Source organism: Chaetodon auriga, chromosome 8, assembly GCF_051107435.1.
Source record: "Chaetodon auriga isolate fChaAug3 chromosome 8, fChaAug3.hap1, whole genome shotgun sequence".
Lineage (NCBI taxonomy): Eukaryota > Metazoa > Chordata > Actinopteri > Chaetodontiformes > Chaetodontidae > Chaetodon > Chaetodon auriga.
In genome coordinates, this window is record NC_135081.1 from 13,785,743 (window position 1) to 13,806,224 (window position 20,482).

The 20,482-nt window shown below is 45.6% G+C and overlaps 1 protein-coding gene across 3 annotated transcripts in view; it reads right to left on the bottom strand.

Annotated features, from left to right (window-relative positions):
* Positions 1 to 20,482, bottom strand: part of hivep3b (HIVEP zinc finger 3b) — a 41,097-nt gene that overhangs the window by 6,793 nt on the left and 13,822 nt on the right. For 2 of the 3 annotated variants that reach the window (XM_076737079.1, XM_076737081.1), the window contains 4 exons: positions 4,480 to 6,827; positions 3,944 to 4,248; positions 1,637 to 3,655; positions 1,165 to 1,310 (listed from right to left, as the gene is read on the bottom strand). In XM_076737079.1, coding sequence (XP_076593194.1) covers positions 1,165 to 1,310; positions 1,637 to 3,655; positions 3,944 to 4,248; positions 4,480 to 6,484 — 4,475 coding nt within the window. In that variant the 5' untranslated portion in view covers positions 6,485 to 6,827. Of the gene's footprint in view, positions 1 to 1,164; positions 1,311 to 1,636; positions 3,656 to 3,943; positions 4,249 to 4,479; positions 6,828 to 13,115; positions 13,162 to 20,482 lie in introns of all 3 variants that reach the window. The other variant, XM_076737080.1, reaches the window with a different exon arrangement.

The window sequence follows — 20,482 nt, forward strand, 5'->3', positions numbered from 1 at the left end:
AAACATTCCTTAAATATCTCTCCAAAGTATTTTCTATTCCCACCAAAAGGAAAACCAGTGTGTTTTGAAATTCTCACTAATTGGGAACCTTTTACCTCTATCCTCCATTTTCTTTCTTTTTTTTTTTTTTTTTACAGTACTGTCACATTTACTCTTATGTCTACCATTTCCTCACTGTGAGCAGATCTGCACAGAATCACCTGCTGGGGAGACTCTTTTAGCTCCAAACACAACAGAACTGGGGACAGAAGAGAGGCTGCACAGGAAGAAATCACTCCGACATTTATGGAAAGCACAAATATGTAAATATGTGAATGCAGTTAAGTGTACAAATGCAGACAAGTTTGAAGACAAACATATGCACACGTCGAACACAAACACGACAATCATGACTATGATACTGATTTCTTGCAGATTGCTTGATACCGTTACATACAATTTATTCATACCCTGTGTCCTCCCAGAGCTTTCATTATAAAATTTAATGATTTACATTATGGGGATATGTGTTTTGCCCCCATAAGGAAAACAAGCCCCCACAATGTGACACACACACACACACACACACGTGGTGTTTTCATCACTTGTGGGGACATTACATAGACTTACATTCATTTCCTGGAGACTTACCCTAACCCTAACCAGTATTTGCCTATTCCTAACCCTATACCTAACCTAACCTTACCCAACCCGTAACCCTATCCTCAGTCTTTACCCTAAAATGTAATGATTTAAATTGTGGGGACCTGTATTTTGTCCCCACAAGTAAGGTGAGTCCCCACATGTGACTGTGTAAACAGATTTTTGTCCCCACAACGTAAGTAACACATGGGCGCACACACACACACACACACAAACACACACACACAGCTATCTCTCCAAATTATCACTTCTAAAACACAGACACTCATGGCAGCAGTAACAGGAAAAAGCTTGGCTACAGGTACAAATGAAGTCCCTGCGGGTTCCACTGCCTCCCATCTGTTACTGTAATTCTGTGTACACTTTCAACAGCTCTCCATAGTTGTTGTTTGTCTGTCACTGGGTGTTGGCTTGTGACAGAAGAACAGATCACTTGTTCAATGAGGCACGCCACTATTCGCAAATACTGAATTTGGAATTAAAAGTTGTGCATTTTAAAATTGTCACTCTCGCAGTTCTTACCCGCCTTCAAAGATGCGAACACGAGAAGCCTCGCTTTGTTTGGAGGTCGAAGGTCCTTCCTCTTCTCGCATCTCTTTATTCTCCTCCTTTTCAAGCTGCTGCTGATCCTTTACTTTAGTAAGGGTGCTGGGTGGGGTGGCATGTACCTACACTCAAGATACACATAGAAAAATTCAAAACAACTTAAAATAAAATGTTAACAGTTTTAGTGTTAAGAGTTAAGAGGACTCCATCAGTTTCCACAAAGGGCTTCATCCAACTTTTTTCACATATGCAGTAGTACTCCCTAAGACCTGTAATTAGACTTTGATGTATAAACTTGTGGAGTACCCCATTCGGCCCATTAATGGGGACATACAGACTAGTTAAAAGAAGATTAAATACAATATTATATTCTATAGAAGTTTGTGGTTTCTTTCTTTGGGGTCAAGATTAACTAAAAACACTAAATATATATTGTGGGTATGTTTACCTCTGACACCCGTGGGGTCCTGCTACTTGTAGGGCCCACTTTGCTCTTGGCCGGGGTTGGGGCCATGGCCATGGTGTACGTCTCTGAGCTGTGCTTCTGTTTGGAGCACAGTAGAGACAATGCCACCTTAGTGCTGAGGCCCGGTAAATTGGGGTTGTGAGCACTGACACTCCAGGTAGAGTAGACTGAGGTGCAAGGGTCCCTCAGGGCAGATGGGTTGGGTTTGACATAGTTCAGGTAGCACCAGTTGACTGAGGTGGAGGTGTGGAGGCTAGGGTATGAAGGAGTGCTTGGTCTTTCAACTCCCTCTTGAACAACTGGCACCTCTGCCTTTTTTTTACCTGTCTTCTCAGTTGAACCCTCCTTCTCCTTTTCCTCACTATTATGTTCCCTTGGTGCTTGCTCCTGCTTCTCCTCTACTTTCACAGTTGTCACCTCTATCCTCTCTGGCTGTTTCCTCTCCCCCTCTTCCAGTTTTCTCCCAGTGGCTTTACTTTCTTCTTCCTCTCTTATCTTTTGTTCTACATCCCCCTCCTCCTCTCCTGTCTTGTGCTCCCCTTCGCCTTCCTCTTTTACCCTTTTCTGGTGGCGCTGGGCCTCTGTGCTGAGCTCAAGACTAGCTGCAGGAGACAGCATGCGTTTACTTCCTCCAGCTCCCAGTGGACCGTATCCCTCCTCAGATCCCGAGGCCAACTCTGTGGGCAGAGACAGGGGAAGTAGGCTCTTGATATCTGGGGAGGGAACCTTCAAATAGGACCTTTGCAGCTGGCTCGTGATGACCATCGCTGTGCAAGAAATGGGTTCCTGTGAGCGGGTGGAGGCCAAAATCTGGGACAGGGTGGTATACATGGCACTGGCATAGGTAGGTATATGGGTCTGGAGGCGCACTGGCACCACAAGGGACACAACTGGTGTAAGCTGTGCCAGGCATGTGGCGATGACTGGCCGTGGGTGGTGGTAGGAAATTGTTACGAGGGACTGATGGGCATGGGTAGAAGACATAGAGGAGATGGCAGGTCGGCTCTCTGCAGTGGGAAGGGAAGGAACATGTGCAGTAAGTCTTGGAGGAAAAGGCAAGTACAGAGCCTGGCTAGCTCTAGTCCTGGAAGAGAACTGGAGAGGAACTAGAGCAGGAAGCTGATGGAATGGTATACCCAACCGTTCTGCCATGTGGATCTGTGCTGGGTGTATCTGTATAGGTGGAGGTCCTGTCTGTGAATGTAAGAAGGCTCTGTGAATGATTTGGGTGGACAGTACTTCAGAGAAGGCTGTGGTGACAGGGAGTAGCTGGGATAGCGATCCTGGGGAAAATGCTTGCTGGCCTCTGGGCTGCAAAGGAAGCATATCCTGAGAGGGTGGGAATATTTGTGGCTGTAAGAGCTGCAAGGCTTTCCCTGTGGCTTCCAGGCTGAACCGGGAGCTTGTCTCAGTTGAGTAGAGGGGAGGATGGATGCAACGGGAAGGCCCAGGCTTTGGACTCTCTGCTCTGGACAACTGACTCATGCCGGCCCCCTCATCCTGCTCAGGTTCTCCCAATGTGGCATGTTTCACAAGGAGACATTTTCTTCTTTCTTTCCAGGAGGATGCAGACTGCTGAGGAGACAGGGAGCCATAGTCAAAGGACTTACTTCTGGTCTCTGGGATCTGCTCTGTTTGTTGAGGGCTGGTCGGGGCCTGCTCTGAGGCTGAGCGCCTCATCTCCTTGTGGCTTTGGTGGTGTTGGTGGGAAGCAGATGGCACCATCAACATCTGTGAGCTTTGGCTACTGGAGGCCCAGATGGCAGGCTCTGATCTTGCCGTGTCCTCAAAAGAAGCAGAAAGGCTTGAAGTGTGGGAGATGTTGCTCTCTTGACTGGGGCTGCGAGGCAGAGACACAGACTCAAAGCTAGACTCCCCAGAGGACTGGGCTGCTTCTGCAAGACGGAGTCTTTTCTTCTTTGGTGGCAGCTTCTCTGCAGGGAGCTGGGCCAAAGTCTGGCTACGCTGAGGCCACTGGAACTCCTCCACTCTCTCTGCCTCCTAGGACAGATAAATAGTTTATTAATTTAACATTCTGAGTTAGAGGAAGGGACATTGCTCGTATGCACAAAAAATTTCTTAGGATGTTAAAGAAGAATTTTGATCAAAAAATGGAAGCACGCTTAAATCAATGCATGTTTCACATATATTTAACATGAGACATGCAATGGTTTAAGGCGCTTGTTTTTGAGAACAGGCAGATGAAATAGGTAAACAAAAGCAGGGCAGTCAAATTGTATAAAATGTACAAAAATATACAACCAAATGCTACTTTGAATAATCATGTACCTTGGATGAGGATATTGTCACTGGCGGTGACACAGATGGCATGTCAGCATCAGGCTCCACAGTAACAAGGATCTCTGGCACTTGGATGTTTGGCTGGCGGATGAGGCGAGATGTAGAGGGTGATGGTTTTGGCTGGGGTTGTTGTGTTTGCTGAGTCTCTCTGAGGTCTGGTTCTTGATTTTCCATGGATATACTCTCCTGCTTCTCAAAGGAGCTTGTGTGTTGGATGACAGACACACCCTTCCTGTCCTGCTGCTGCTGCTGCTGCTGCTGCTGTTGTTTTGGCTCAGTCTGTAAAGAAACACCTAGAAACAAACCAAAGAAACATCACATTAACTACCGCAGCTTTTGAATGATGACATTTAATAGCTTTTGCATTTCATTCCCTTATCTGTGGTGTAGTTTAATTTAAGTAGTCTTTGCTTACATAAATGAAGCTGCAGATATTTACTTGTGTTTATGTTTTTGTTAGTGATTCAGGGTTCTCAGAATAATGTCATCATTTTACCTGCCACTGCAGGGACACATAAACAAACCTGAGAGGGCCTGGCTGTGCTCTGGCCTGCTTGGCACAGGAATGAGGCCTGCAGAGCTGCCTGACATGGCTACAGATCCAGGACTGGGAGGATCCTCCTCCAGACTTTCCTCTTTTCTCCTCTTCCTCACAGCCATGGCCAGTGCTCGGAATTTATAGTGCATCATCATCTGTGGGCGATCCTCCCTGCATGTTTTACTCGCATCTCTTCTCTCTTGTTCTAGTGTTTGCTGCCCTGGGCATATGCCTCTGTGGGCCTCGTAGCCCTCACTATGTTGGAAACGGCCCCCACATGTTTCACATTCAAACAGGCTTGGACTCCTTTGCTGTTGTTGTTGCTGTGGCTGCCTGGCTAGCTCAGTGTCACTGGCCGAGGAGGAGGATATGGGAATGGCCTCCTCCAGCAGCAGCTCAGCTCCCAGTGGAACTTCTATGGCAGGCTGGCGCCGCAGCATACGCTGGGCATGGCCAACCCTCATCTCTGCTACCATTGCTTGCTGCTCATCAAATGACTGGCAGAGACGGTAACCTCTGGGAGACATGGTGCCAGAGGTGGAGGGCTCTTCTTGGCTGGTAGAAGATGGCATTGAGTGGCTTCTAAGCAGAGGCACTGCTGACAGCTCCTGAGTACCTGGTGGATCTCCCTCAGGATTGTGGAGGTGCCTCAAACCACTGGGGCCAGGAGCTTCTCCTTTGGGATCGAATGTGTAGGGATCTTTAGGGGTGGTAAATTTGGGTGACTCCATGCTGCTCTTCCTGGACAGAGAGGAGCGTCTGGGCTTCACACTGTCAATCTCACTGGTGTCTACAACTGCTTCATTGATAGTGATGAGCTTGGTAATGTGTTCTATTACTTGGGTTTTGGGTACAGTGAAGGGAATGCTCTTGTCCTCTGTTCCTGAGGATGAGGAAAGTGAAGTATGAGGCTGTTGCTGATGGGGACTGCGCTGCTGTCCTCCCAGCCTTCCATATTTCCCAAGAATAATTTCTGCGTAAGTTTTGGCACTGGCACTGGGGGGACTAACTTGGGACAGGTCAGTGCTGCCTGATCCGGAGAAGTAGCCAGACTCTGTGCTGCCCTTACTGCCAGGGCCAAGGGAAGAAGATGAGGTGGAGAGGGAGGAAGGAGGGTCATCAGGAGAAGCCATTGGGCCACGTTTCCTTTCACTAAGTCTCAGTGCCAGCCTTTGCTTGACAGCCTGTGAGTCCTCAGGCCTCTGACTCTCCTCTGAGCTTCCCAGCAGCTCCTTACCACCTTTTCTCTGCTGGACCAACATCTCCTTAGATGGTTTTCTATGTTGGCCTGTCTCTTCTTCAGACTCAGTGCTTTCTCCCTCTGTGTGTTCCTCAGGGTCTTCTCCAACACCACTGCCCTCTGGTCCACTCAAGCTGGGCTCATCACGACTGGACGCCAGGCCTGCTTTAATGCGATGGGCATGGGACTTGCGGTGCTTATACAGGTTGCTCTTGGTTTTGAAAGAAAAGCCACAGGGGGCACAAGGGTAGGGTCTTTCTCCTGTGTGGGAGCGAATGTGTTTCTGAAGAACACTTGGTTTGGCACAAGGACGGCCACAGTAAGAGCACACATATTTCCCTGGTTTTTGGGGTTTCTTCTCCCCTTTTCTGGGCGAGCTGACCACTTCTAGGCCCTCTTGGCTGGACTGAGATGGGACCCCATGACCATGCTCACCCCGGGTGGAGGAAGTAGAGGGGAGGGATGAGGTTGATGAGGAAGCTGGAGAGAAAAAGCTGCCTCCCGAGGGACCTGGGGTGTCTGAATGCTGCCATGCTACTGCTTGCTGCTGTTGTAACCGAAGCAGAAGGTCAGTGCGTTTGGGTTGGCGATGTTGCAGGCGGCCCAAGGCTCTGTGTACAGGACGAGGATTAGGAGGCTGCTGGGGCTGCTGAGGTGGACAAGATCCTAGTGAAGATTCAGCTGTTACATGCTGCTGCTCTTGCCTTCCCGAGCGCTCCCCATCAGCCGGACGGCTGGGCTCAGCCTCCATAGAGTGGGGGGGAGGCCTCAAAGACACGCAAGGAAGGGCTCTTGGAGCCTCATGGAGCTAACCGCATGGCAGCAGAGAGGTCAGAGGCAGGGGAACATTGATAGACTAAACTGTAAATCACAACAGAGGGCCTTTTTCAGTGTGGGCCAAAAGTTATTCAAGACGACCGAATGAGGCATCATTAAAAGCTGCCCTGGAGCTGCATGAATGCAGGTAAACATGGATCATCTCTGTGAACAAAGAAGCTCTGCTCCTGTCCAGCCTCAGCCATTCTAAGAACTCTCCCAAGGTCTTCTCTGCATCTTCTTTGTTGGTTGTAAAGAGTGTTGACCATTCAATGGGTCTAAAGAAACACAGAAAAAGACAAGGAAGGATTGAGTTACAAAAGAGTTACATATTAATACATTTATTAGATTCTCTGAAAAAGGTTTTGTCCCAAAGAGCTAAAGTATAGCAACGTGCAGTAACAATATTCCCTAGTCCCCCCCCCTTCACTTTGCAATAAAAACAGAAATAAAGTTTTTCTAAATAAAAGCAGCAAAACAAAGAGAGGTAATAAAGAAAGGTCCTGCTCTGCTGAAAACAGCAAAACACACAGGGCCTTGTGAAGATGACTTAGGCTTCTTGACATCTCCAAAAAGCCTGCCATGCAGTCTGAAAAAGAGTTATGATGGTAGAGTAGAAGGCCAAAATCATTAGTGTCCTATTATCAAACTCTCTATTAAAAATTACCCCTCATATCATACTATGACAAATAGGGTTACATTTCCTGGTGTAGTGTTGAGTGGGGTCAGTGCTGTAATGAGAACATTAGCAAGGTAATTGCATTAGCAACATGTTATTGCTCTCATCTGTCCTGGCTTCAACTCTTAATAAGCAGCTAGTGCGCAGTGATTCAAGAGACAGAGGCACATGTCGTATAAATCTATTGAGACACGTTAGTTCAAGAAGTTCTGTTATTGCAACACTTTCAAAAGACAGGCATCTAGCATTTTAAGATAAAAGTTTAGTAAAGTTTAGATAAAATTAAAAACTCCTGTTTCAAACTCAAAACAGGCATGTCTGACCCATGACTGGCCAACTCTTCAGGAGTCAGAGCAGCTCAGGCAACATCCACAGAACAAGCACCAACAGAGGAGACCACAGTGTCAGGGCAAGGAGTCAAAACAAATGTTGGAAATACAGCCTATGCTTATCTGATCTGGCACTAAAGCTAAAGGGGGTAAATGGACGGTTGCTGTTTTCTACTGGATAAAGGGACTTGACAGCAACTAGGTTGCAGCCTATGCCCCTCACACTCACTCACAGCCACCAGGGTGCAGTGTTTATGAGGGGCCATGAGTGGCTGGTTGTTATGAAGCCTGTTGCGAAAGGGTACTGTGAAAACTTTTATCAAGACGGATGTATTGTAATATTTCCCACACATACTACCGCAGTGCTGTGTTTATGAGGAGCCAAGTATAGCGATCATGGAGACTTGAGGCTACAATGAAATCTCCCCTTTTATCAAGATGTATGTTCTGTAATATTTCCCACTTACTGCAAATCCTGCACTCTGTCTCAACTTGAGACGCGGGATTCTTGTATCGCAGCCAATCAAAACACATTCTGGGAATGGATGGGGCCAATCATAACATTTTCCCTGAGCAGTCATGCCCAACCCCTGACAGTCCCAGCACAGGCTCATCCAGAGTATCAATCATCATCTAAGACACTGGCAACCCCCCGACTCTGTCAGACTCTGGAGATCAGAGCTCACTGAAGGAGGACGCCATGTTCACCTCACAACTGCAGATCTCTGTGATGGTGCAGACAGCGTGCACCACCTCTGACAGCCAAGAACATGCCAGGAGAGAAGATAACAAGGGAGGAGGGTGGGGCAAATGTACCGAAAGGGGGTGAGAGACAGAAAATGCAGAGATGTTCTATAATATTAGAAATGTGCATATGAAGTCAGAGAGGTGGGGAAGAGAGAAAACACTGAATTAGTGATCCAGTGGCTGGAAAAACAGGCCCAGTCGAAGCCTGCAGCTTAAGGTGCCAGTGGTGGCAAGGCAGCACTGACAGTTTTTTTTAATGAGCCACACTTTTGCTCTCTCCGTGTGTCTAAAACAACACTGTGCACAGTCAGCCTTCATTAGAGCTGGTTTACAGTGGGAAAAAAAGAAAGAGAATCAGTCTTCCTCTTGGAAACAACTTGACAGATTCTCGGCTCCATCTCCACATTCCCCCACATCTGCTGAGGGCTGATCATCTGTTTAGTGAGCGTTTCTCCAAGCGGACCAACGCTTTGATTACAGCAGACTTTTACCATCAACACACAATAATTAGGCAGCACAACAAACCAAATCAACACCATTAAAACTCACCTCTCTGTTTTCATTTGCCAATCTTCCACCTTTTTAGCTGGACAGGAAGACTTGGGCATGAGGCGGCAACTATAACTTTTTCTGACCTGAGCTGTCGGGCCACAGAGACACGTAATTAGAATTAGGCGTAAATAAGTGAGATCAGGAGGGAACTGAGGGAACTGAGCTTACAAATGAGTTATACATCTGATCCTGACTGAGGAGTGTTGTTCCTCACACGTCTGAAATTTAGAGAGAAAAAAACAGATGACAATAAAAGCGGTGGGCTGGAGAGGCACCTGGAGAGTACAGACCTCTGCCAAGGCCAACAGTCCACTCTTCTATGATATGCACATCTGCAACTACTATATGTCTGGATATATTTCCAAAACTACTTGAAGCCTCATAATCTCAGCTTAAATCCTTTATTACAAATAATTCACATTTGGATGTGAGTAAGAGTATAATTAGTTGCATGACATCTGTGTTTACATTTCCAGAGCCACACCTTAATTTGAGAAAAAAGCATTGTGACAAGTGAGGTGATGTTACAATTGTACTTGTTCTCCCATGATGCCACTGTACTGCTCCATAACGACTGCTTTCTCGATGAGAATTAAGCAGCTACGTGTGTCCGTCAGCCCTGAGGATTACTGGTATCAATGAATGTGGTTTGTGATATGGAGTCCATCATATTTCTACGTAATGTGAACGAAAGTAAAAATTATTTGTATATCCATCCTGTGATTCAGATCCGCTCAGTTCCATGGAGGGTAAAAAGCAAGTAGGTCTGGATGTGAAGGAGAAGAAGGATGTTACTGTGCATAGAAAATAGAACAACTGCACAGGAGGCAAAGCACAAAGAGCAAGACAAATCGTCCTCCTCAGCCTCCCTGTAATAAATGTCTTTGTTCATGTAGTTGGTTATCAGAGTGTAAGTTTAATGATCTCTGGCATAGCTGTTGATGCAGCCCTTAAACAGGGCGATTAGAAGGTTTTAAGGTTTGGGAGAGCATTGCTTACATTATTCATGGCAGTCTAGACTGCCAGCTCTGAGTGGGGAAACACACAGTCAGGGCCTTGCCAGGAAGATGAGGGAGAGGAATGCCAGAGTCTAGCCTACATTAAACCGAAACACACACACACACACACACACACACACACACACACACACACACACACACACACACACCCTACACTGCACATACAGTGTACAGTACTTCTCTCCCCAGAGCTATACCCACCAACACACAGCAGCCCTAAATCTATTCTGACACATCTGACCAGCGACTCAGCTGCAGTGCCCTGAGGTGACCTACCCTGGTTCCAGTTAGCCATTCCTCCTGCTGTTTGATGAGGGGGTTTCCTTTCTCATCATGATCATTCCACGGAGATGACTCATTATCAACACTGCCTATTACATATAACACTTTCATGCACTGTGGGCTTATACAGTAAACACACCAGCGGCAATCATTTGCTCATGGGTGCAAAAGATATTAGAATGATAAGATCTGTGATAAAACACACAGGTTAGGTAAATTTGTTCAACCTCATTGACGGAGCTACTGCTACTTACTGAGGAGGGTGGGGCAAGGGCGTTCTTCACTGTGCTCTATTTTTAGGCTGAGGTGCGAGCAGGAAGCCACTGATGCAGCTGTTATGCTGTGTTATGGTCTTTTGATTGGAGGTGTCAGATCAAAACCACAACGCCAATGTTAGGAGCAGTGTGCAGAAAAACAAACTGTGAACACAAGAGCTTTTTTCTTCTCTTCCCCTCAGTTTTTCCACCTCCAGTCCATCTTGACCCCTGGTATGACAATTCACAGCACAGTCTCCTCGTGGCGTAAGCTGTGATTTGTTGTGTGAACTAGATTCTGGTGGCTGTGCCTAAAATGTGATTAACGACTGGTCCACAGAGAGAAGAGAATGAGTAAGGAATGTGTGCAAAGATGTGTGTGTGTGTGTGTGTGTGTGTGTGTATGTGTGTGTGTGTGTGTGAGAGTGTACATGCAAAGGGGGCTTTGTCAGCAGAAACAGGCACTGATGCAGGTACCCAAGGGAGCCCTGACACACGGAAGAGATCACACTCCGTATCCTTCACACACACACACACACACACACACACACACACACACACACACACACCCACATGCTGTCACACCGTCACACACTGTCTCCTTCCATCATCTCTGCTGTGTCTGTTAAGTCCAGCAGATACACTTCTAAATCCCACAAAACAAGCGTTTAGCTCACTTCCTGCTCAATAAGTAGTGCAGAAGCTTTGCAGCAGTTTTACAGTTAAAACTTCATTATCATGCACAGGAGAGTACGGCCGACAGAGTTTGTGTTCATTTCCTCATCAATACCCAGATGTATTCATGCAGCTGGTAATGACGGATAAAAATATGGGCTAAACATTAAATTACCTTGTGCCCTGAGAACAGATAAACCCTTTTAAGTGCTTTTTAAAAAATCTGCTGTCATACCCCCCCCCCCCTTCAAACACACACACATACACAAACACACACACACACATCCCTCTCTCTCCCCGTTCTCTCTTACTGGCGGTAGCCTGGTGCAGGTTCCCATGGAAACCAGCCTACTCTGAGCAACGGCAGATGGAGAGGGAGCTGGAGGTCTAAATTTATCTCCCAGCATCCTTTCTGACTACACGCACACTGGCAGCAGGAAGTGAGGAGGGGAAATGCTCGGCCGCTGCATGCATTCACAAGCTGGCATGACCCTTGACATCTAAACCTCTTAGAGTGTCGATGGGTTGATATCGCAGCAGGCGAACGCATACAGTGCCGTCTGCGACAGCTTCATCTGCAACAGTCATATCTGTAAGGTGCAGTAGAACATTTGATGCTGTGCAAGAGGCTTTGCAGCATTCCCTAAGTATAAGGTAAATGGAAAGTTAAATCACAGTCCTCCTCTGCCACCACCAACAAAAACAGAGCTGCCAATCAAACTCAAGCCCCAAATCCTAGAAAGTCACACGATCCAATCATAGAACCACAGCACGGACCAGTTTGCTTTGATAGCAAATGACTGGAAAAGAAAGCCTGAAGACAGAAACAGACGCCACCTCAGAGGCCAAGAGTCACACTCACCCAGGGATATCACTGCTGTCAGAAGAAGCCTCGCGCTAAGGAGGACGCCGTCTGAAAAAACACCACATACCAGAGCTCTCACTCACTCGCTCTCAGCTCTGTGCGGGATGCATCAGGAACGCCGTACCTCTGAGGCGAGAGGGTGTAGAGGAGGATTTCACAGGGCTTTGATAAGACTGGCAGTTCACAACCGTCGCAGTGTTCACTTTGATTAAACACAAGCCAGTGAACTGCAGGTCAATACCGGCCTTTAAATCAAACATGAGTGGCATGGCAGAACAGGGTAATGCACACCTCGTCGGCAGGAGAAGATTGCACTGAGAGCTTTAATAATACCTCTGGCAGCGGAAAATCTGCTCCTTTGGTGACATAATCAACTGTAAAAACAAACTGACCGCAACTTGGACTAAATTGCAGGTTGCGGGGTTTTCCATCTTTTTTATTTGCGGCCAGGACCTTCACGGATGGAAACCATCTTTTCGTAGCCACTTAGTTTGTCAATTTTAATAATATGGTCCAAAATCTGTCTCAGAGGGCTTTACCTCTGATTGGAGAGGAGCTCTATCCTTAGATCCTTGATGCGGAAAAGGAAGAAAATCCCTCAAAATGTCCATAAATTCAGGAAAAATGGGAGAAAACTCAGGCAAGACCAACAGAGGAGAAAGGAGACTCCTTCCAACTTTAATTAAATCTGTGAATTTTAATCCTTGTGTCATATCGTCCATATGTTTCAGTGACACCCGTTGACTGCTAGAAAAGCACAGCTGTCCAGTGAAAAAGAGTCTTTGACATTCACATAAGAGACAAACTTAAATCCTTTAACTTACAAAATACTCCTTTGGGTGCTAAGGTGCTACATTATAAAGTACCAAAATGACAAATTTGCAACCATAAATTATGAAATGTGTAACTCCACACGCTTAACTGCAATAACTAAATAGCTCATCCTCCATAGCTCACAAGTAAAGTAATAAAAAGGAGGGAAAGACTGAGGAGAGAGAGGAAGACAGAGATGATTTGAAGACGAGAGAAAAACAGACAGAGAGAGAGAGAGAGAGACAGAGTGAGGGGAGGGGGGTGCAGAGAGAGAGAGGGAGAGAGAGAGAGAGAGAGAGAGAGAGAGAGAGAGAGAGAGAGAGAGAGAGAAACAGACAGAGTTTAGATTACCTGACAGAGCAGTCTGGTCTTCCCCCTCAGAGACGCTTCACAGGCACTGTGAGACAAGCAGGGAGAGCCAGAGAGTGAGAGCGGATATGACTTGTTTGAGTGGGTGTGTTGCTGAGAGAGAGAGAGAGAGAGAGGCTGGGGGTGAGGCAAAAAAGAGTGATGGAGAGAGAGGGAGAGAGGAAGACACAAAATGAATGTTTCCACTGTACAAATGTAAGGGGAGGAGGAGGAAGATGCGGTAGCAAGTAGAAACAAAAAGCTGCTCATATTCCTGTAGCATGCGTAACATCTCAAAGAAATCGCACCGTCCCTCACTGAAACCACAGTAATAGCGTCACTTGTCACGTTTCTCACTGCTAATGCAACCAACGTGGCCAGTGTAACCAAAAACATGCACCTACAGATTCAGGGCAGGAGCGTCCGCTGCTGTTCCTTCAGCTCGCACGTATTCAGCGGCGGTGGCACACTGCCGATAGATAGGATTACAAACAGGTCTTTCACGGGGTTTTCCCCTGCAAACGCAGAACCCTGGAGGTGATTCCTCGCAATTATCACCTCCTTATCAGCAAACTTATCTCACTGTTGCGGTGGGTGAAGGAAGAAACAAAGCAAAACAGCAGCATTCTTCCTAAGTGACAAACCCTGTGCCTACATGAACATGTCTCGTTTACATAAATCTTCCAGTTCCAGCCAGAGTGCCACTGTGCTGCATCTGTAAATGAATTCCAGAGTGGCATCCATTCAAGCAAGCCCCCGCATTACGCAGAACTCAGGCTAGGCCTATCAGCAGTGCAACGCGAGAGAGAGGGAGAGAAACAGAAAGAGAAAGAGAGAATTGAGAATGAACGGAGGTCCTGCTGTTCCATAGAGCTTTGCCTCATTGGCAGAGCACAGGAAGTGTGAGTCACACACTCTAAAATAAACGCGCTCACACAGAGACGAGCCGGCACACAGAACGAGCGGATGACTGGGCTGCTGATCAGAAGGCAGGCAGAGGGAACATGGATCCTCACAGGCCAGCAACACGTGGTGGCCTGGTGGGACTCACAGCCAGATGACAGGATGAGTCAAAAGGAACAAGAGGTTTCTCTTCTTCTCTAATCGCTCCATTACATTTCTTTTTTCTTTTCAACCTCATCTACCATACACCTGCCCATTGGCCTCTCTTTTCTGTTTCCCTCTCCTCTTGTCCTATCCCGGGATTGTCCTCGAAATATTCTTCCTCCTCTGCTCTGTGTTTCCTCTCTGATTTTATTTGGTCCCAGTCAATAGGAGTGTTGTTCAGGACTTGGTGATTACCCCTGGCTCCGTGCGGCTGCTGGCTGACTGCTGCAGGGGACTGTACTGGCCTGATGCTGGCCTACTCTCACAGGCTGCTGGGTTTGCTGGCCCAGGCACTGTATTGTGTCTGCCTGAATGTGCTCATTGTCACCCTTTACAGCACACACCTTCTATACTGTACTTCCCTGTGAGGGACCTTCACCCATCCGTCATCCCTTTGTCCTCTGTTCCTCAGACTGAGGGGTTCTGACGGGAAGGTGGAGGGGGGGGCAGAGGCCCACGAACAAAACTGCCACTGTGGCGATGATTGACAGGAAAGTTGCTCTACACAGACGTAACGATTAGCAAGGCAGAGGACCGGGCTGCAGACACACAGTCTGGTTAGGAACTAGAGAGAGCCAGAAGGTTCAACAGCCCTGCAAGCCACAACAGAGAAGATAATAATTTTGATAACTGGAGTCAAAATGGGAAGGGCACTGATCGTGAAGGTGTCAAAGCGAGCTTTCATGATGCTATAATAAATAGTAACCTTACCGGCCCCAAGCAAGTCAGGCTGACATTATGCAAAGCTGTTATCGTTTACAGTAAATGGAAACAAGGGCTCCCCTGTGGTATGGTCACATCGGCAATTTCATCATACATGACACGCCCCTACCTATACAATATAATGCATAGGCAAACAACACCTAAAATGCAAACATCATGCTTTATAAGAAACCTCATGTTGTTTTGGAGAAGCCACGGACTATAATTTAGACCAAATGAGTGGTTTGCGCATTTACAGACAACCATACAGATGACATATTTTTGGACTTTCACCCCATAAACTGCAGACACAGGCAGTAAAACAAGCAAATTTGGGAGTATTCAGAGAGGGTTCTCTCTGTTCTGAGGGCAGATTATTTCAGACGTGTGGTCTGCCAGTAAACTGACCCCCGCCTGTCCATATAACTGTGGTATTATGACAGAAAGAAAATCCATTTAGAGAGGGAGCCCACCTAGTGTATAAAAGCCACCGTGGTTCAGTATTGCTCTACCTGTTTACGTTTGGAAAAAAAACTTGGCTAAATATGGCCGCATCATCACTTCATTCTCACCAGCCACTTTAAAATGGGACTACCGAAAAGTTAAATACAACTTATTTGACATCGCGTTTAAGCACACCACTTTTTCCCAAAGTACAATCATTTCAGTTTGACAAAAGACTGTCGGTGGTCTCGACTGGCTGACACCAGAGTTATTGAGCAGTAACCACTGTCATATACAGAGCTGGAGACACGTCCAAATGTTTTTGATACAGGTGACAGTACACCTATGATACTAAAAACCTTACTTTTAGCCATTTTAGCACCATTGTGTGTTAATATCTGTAGGGTTTTGTTGTGAAATATCTCAACTATTGTCATTATGAGCACGTTAGCATGCACCAACATGCTTAAAAGAGTACATCACCAATTAGTATGATGCTCTTTTAAAATTGGTGGACTCAAGATAGATTGGCCTGTGTAATACACAATTTAAAGCTAACAAAAACATGGTTAAAATGAGGAAATATCTGATCAAAGAATAAGCCTGACAAAAAATTAAAGTAATTGGTGCCAACTTTCACATACTCTAATGGTTCCTTGGCTTAAACCTATCATCTTAGACCAGATATTCAAATGCACATATGTACATCCACACAAAAATGCATAGAGAGATATAATACAGCTAGTGGAGAGCGGTCTTAGACATGCAACCAACCGGCCTGCTAATGGAGTCGAGCATGCTAGTCTTTTGTTAATGCCAATCGATATGTATCCTCAGCAGATGTGATATCTGATCCTGTAAAACACTGAAAGACTGACCACCCTCTGTTTCACTCAGCATCTCTCGCTCTTTTTTATCTTCAGGGGTTTCTCTGCTTCTCTTTTCTCTATTTCTCTGAGACACACAGAAGTGCACAATTCCCTCTTTGCAGCCACTCTCTCCCCATTTAGTTCTCAGTTTCAGCCTCACAACACACTCTCATTATCTTTGCCTTTTCCATGGTGCTGGGGCATTAATAAGCGCCACTGTCTTTATACGAGGCAAAGTAAACTTCATGTATATTATGAGGAAGGCTACCAGGAAATCACGTCTCCAGGGTTGTTGTGGGTAGTGATTATGGAGCATAGCCTGGCCTTGAGTAAAGTCCCTGATTGGTTAGTGATGCCATATATAGAGCTGATATATCATTAGCAATTTGCAACTGTAGTGTAAACCCAGCTATTATAGCAATAGTCTTTTCTTAAGCATTAGTTTTGATTCACTGCCTCAAAGGCAAAATGGTCCTCTCACATGAAACAAATACATTCGGGACAGTAGCAGTGAACAAACAGACTCCTTGCACAGAGTTACTGTAACAGAAGTGAAACAGATGCCAGCCGTCTCTGGACCGCTCGACACCAAACATCAAAACGCAGCATGAGTGGTGTGCAAATGAAATAAATGAGTGAAAAAGGGGGGGGGTTGGGGGTTGAGGGGAGCGGATAAATATAGAAAGAGGAACTGACATTCGCAAAAGCTGTTCTCCCTGCACACACAAGTTTCACTGATGCGTGGACGTCAAGATCACAGTGCAAATTCTCCCACGCAGCTTACTGTACCCACCGTTCACAGTCGGCTGCTTTATGTTTGCTCTCTCAGTCATGGTGAAACTGAAAAGAATGAGGCAAACCTGTGCTCGCTGATAACTATACAATGACACAACATATTACTATGAGAAAAAAAATCCACCTGGTGTTTATACCTTTCATTAAGCAACTGCATGCTACGACCTGAGTTTGCAGTCTTTGTTGGTTAGAAAGTTTTATTATCCTACAATGAAAACTTGATTATACATGAATTTTCTGCATCACATCATAAGAAATCTGGCTTGACATGCTGGTCAATGACAACTGTTTTATGACAGCAGCAGTCACTTTGGTGCAGTTTTTTTTTTTTTTTTCATTGTTGTGTTCACTGAAGTTGTCTATTTTTCTATGAAGTCACCCATGTGGATTCCTCCCCAGTGATGGGAAAGCCTGTGCCAGTTCCTCTTTCTGCAGCTGCTGAGCTGCATCCTGTGTTAAGCTGCAGCAGGTAAAACAAGCAGTGCTGTAGCACTGTGCATGACCCGGCGCCATGCCTTATCTGCACATCTCAGTAACCTGTGACTATGTTAATTTGAGCTGTTAAGTTGGAGCTACTGGTGCTTTCAGCGCTGCCTGCACAAACACAGACACGGGGAAGAGTCAACAGGTGGAAGCTCAGCCTGAGTGTGTTCAAACACGAGGACCAGGCCGCGGAATGTATCAACACAGCCTCCGTCCCCGCCTTCCTCTCCTGGCCTGGCAGAGGGGCACCCTTCTGATCAGGGAGTTTACTCAAAGCCAGGCCAGTCCAAGTAATTGCTACCCACAGTGACAAACAACTCCATTCAGCCTAAGTGTCGGTTTACAGTTTACGCTCTCTCCTACGCTGCGTGCCCCCGCTGCCCATTCTGCCCGGTGCCACACTGCATTAGTGGCCTGTCAACAGAGGCTCTCCTGACGCATCAACGCCTCGTCAGCTACCCTTCAAACCCAGTGCACATATACAAACACTGTGCGCCATAACCCGTCTGTTTATGTGTTTGTTTCTCTGGAAGTGGAGGTGTGGGTGAGAGAGAGAGAGAGAGAGAGAGAGAGAGAAAGAGAGAGAGAGAGAGAGAGAGAGAGAGAGAGAGAGAGAGAGAGAGAGAAAGAGTGTGAGACGGAGAATAACAAGATAGAGGAGAAAAACAGTGTGTGCAAATGCGTAGGAGACAGACAGAGACATGGAGAGCTCTTGTATATGGTCATTTTGTGTTCTCGGTACATGGCTCTGACCTGCAGTAGTGACTCTATCTGCCAACTTATAAAAGGCAATCAAATGCATACGCAGTGTGCAGCCTATATCTTGAGACTGCAGCTCCGGGCCTGAGCAAGACAGCTAATCAATCACACACGACAGTCAAGTGCAGCTAAAATAGTCTCATAGTAAATCTGTGCGTGTGTGTCTTGTGAAATGCTGAATCTACAGAATACATGTCAACAATAAAGTGCACTGAAGGTTGCCTCCTGTATGCAAGTACTGTAGGTTTTTGTGTTTCTCTGAAATAATTCAGGGTAGCAATACTGCAGAGGGATCTGGTTCTTGATTTTTGTTGCTGTACTTTCATATCATTCCCCAATCCCCTGAACCGTAATGTTCCCAATATATCCTCTGACTGCACCTTTAAAGGGTCGGTTCATTTGCAACAGAACAGATTTTCTAACTGATCTCTTGTGGTGTCTGGTGCTGCTGATAATTGTGGCTAAATTGGTCCAGATTTGGAGATATCCGTCAGAGATTTTTTTGCCTCCTCTTCTAAAGAAGGGAAAACAATATTAAAAAACTAAACATCAACATCTATTTCCACAAACAACGCACTGGATAATCCATAGAGGTACTTTCTAGACAGTAAACAGTCCCTGTGAGTACTGCTGACAGTGTGCTCTATGTACTATCCCACATAATGAACACATCGTTTCTGAAAAAGAAAAGCCGCAGATTTTTTTTAAATGCAACTTTTCAATGTTTTGAGCCCCACAAACAAAATTCAATTTACCTTCATCATGTTGACGTGGAGGCAGAAATTGGATTTCTCTCTCAAAATCTGGGCAAATACAAGCAAACATTTCTGCATGGATAGATACTAAAAAAACTGGATATTTGGGTGAACTGACTCTAAGCAGCTTCAAAGTTGCAAAAAGTATCTTTCCACAGTTCGCGTTTTCTTTACAATGATTTTAAATCTGTCATCAAATGGGTGGAAATAATACATTGGTAAAAAATGCAAATGTATGATCATATGTGCTGCAAGAAAGAGGAAGAAAGTGAAGCCATGTAACATATGGCTGTTCAAATTAAAGAGGTTACAGAAGTCAGGTTATTCAGAGTTACAATACAACACAATCTCTCTCGGATCTCATCGTCCAATCTACAGTCACATTAATTATTGTAGTGCAGTGTGGGGCAATGCAGCGCAGAGAGATATGAGGAGACTGCAGATCACACGAAGGAAGGCAGCGAGAATGCTCTTAAGGTTTGGGCTTGAAACTGAAGAGAGTGACATTATAATGGGATGGCCGACAGTAGAAGAGCATGCGAAACATCATCCTATTGCTCTGATTTTCAAAAGTTTAAAAAGCATGTTAGCATTAAGAAACTGTTATTAGTACAACCCCGATTCATTGCAGTATAGTGTATGTGCCAATGTATGTAGGTTATGTGTGTATGCGTGCATGTATGTGTATGAAATGTGTGTCAACAATGATGTATTGAATTATTTATGAGTTATTGTATGCTAAAATGTTTTGGGATTCTTGGAAGACCAGACAACAATCTAAAAGAGATCCAGTTAAACCAAAGAAAATCACAGAAACTGAGAAGATGCAGATTCAGGGAAATATTAAAATCCAGGAAGCAATGTTTACATGGCTGAACCATTAAACTGTTATACCGCTGGATGTTTTGCAGACAACATAATCATCTATTTGTAAAGGTTTAGATTTTCACTACAATTTCAATTAAGTTCTGTCTGGTTGGGCCACACTGAACCTGTACTGATGCACTGAAGATTTGGTGAGATTGAACATGTTAAACCATCCTGCTGATTTCACAGTGCTAATATTATCTTTAGAGCAACAGTTGTCAACAACAGAGCGCTAAAGAAACAAAGCCTTACTGTCCTGCAAACACAAAGCCGAGACGGATTAAAATGTCAAGATGGGTATCAATACCTGCATGCAGCTTAGTAACAAGAAAACATTCACTGGTGTCTAATTACTTTAGCATGACTCTTACTACAAGGAAATCAAGCAATTGCAAGAAGAAATAATTTGCTCCATTTTGTTCCAAGACAGAAATGTGTCACTGGCTGTACTCATTGTTGCTGGAGGTGCAGTCTGGTCTAGCCTCTAGGGAAAATCACACACAGGCCACGCCGTCTGGTTCCAGGGTAACAAACTCATACTCCTGCAAACACACGGCGTTTCTGAACGGGATCCAATCATGGCGTGTGC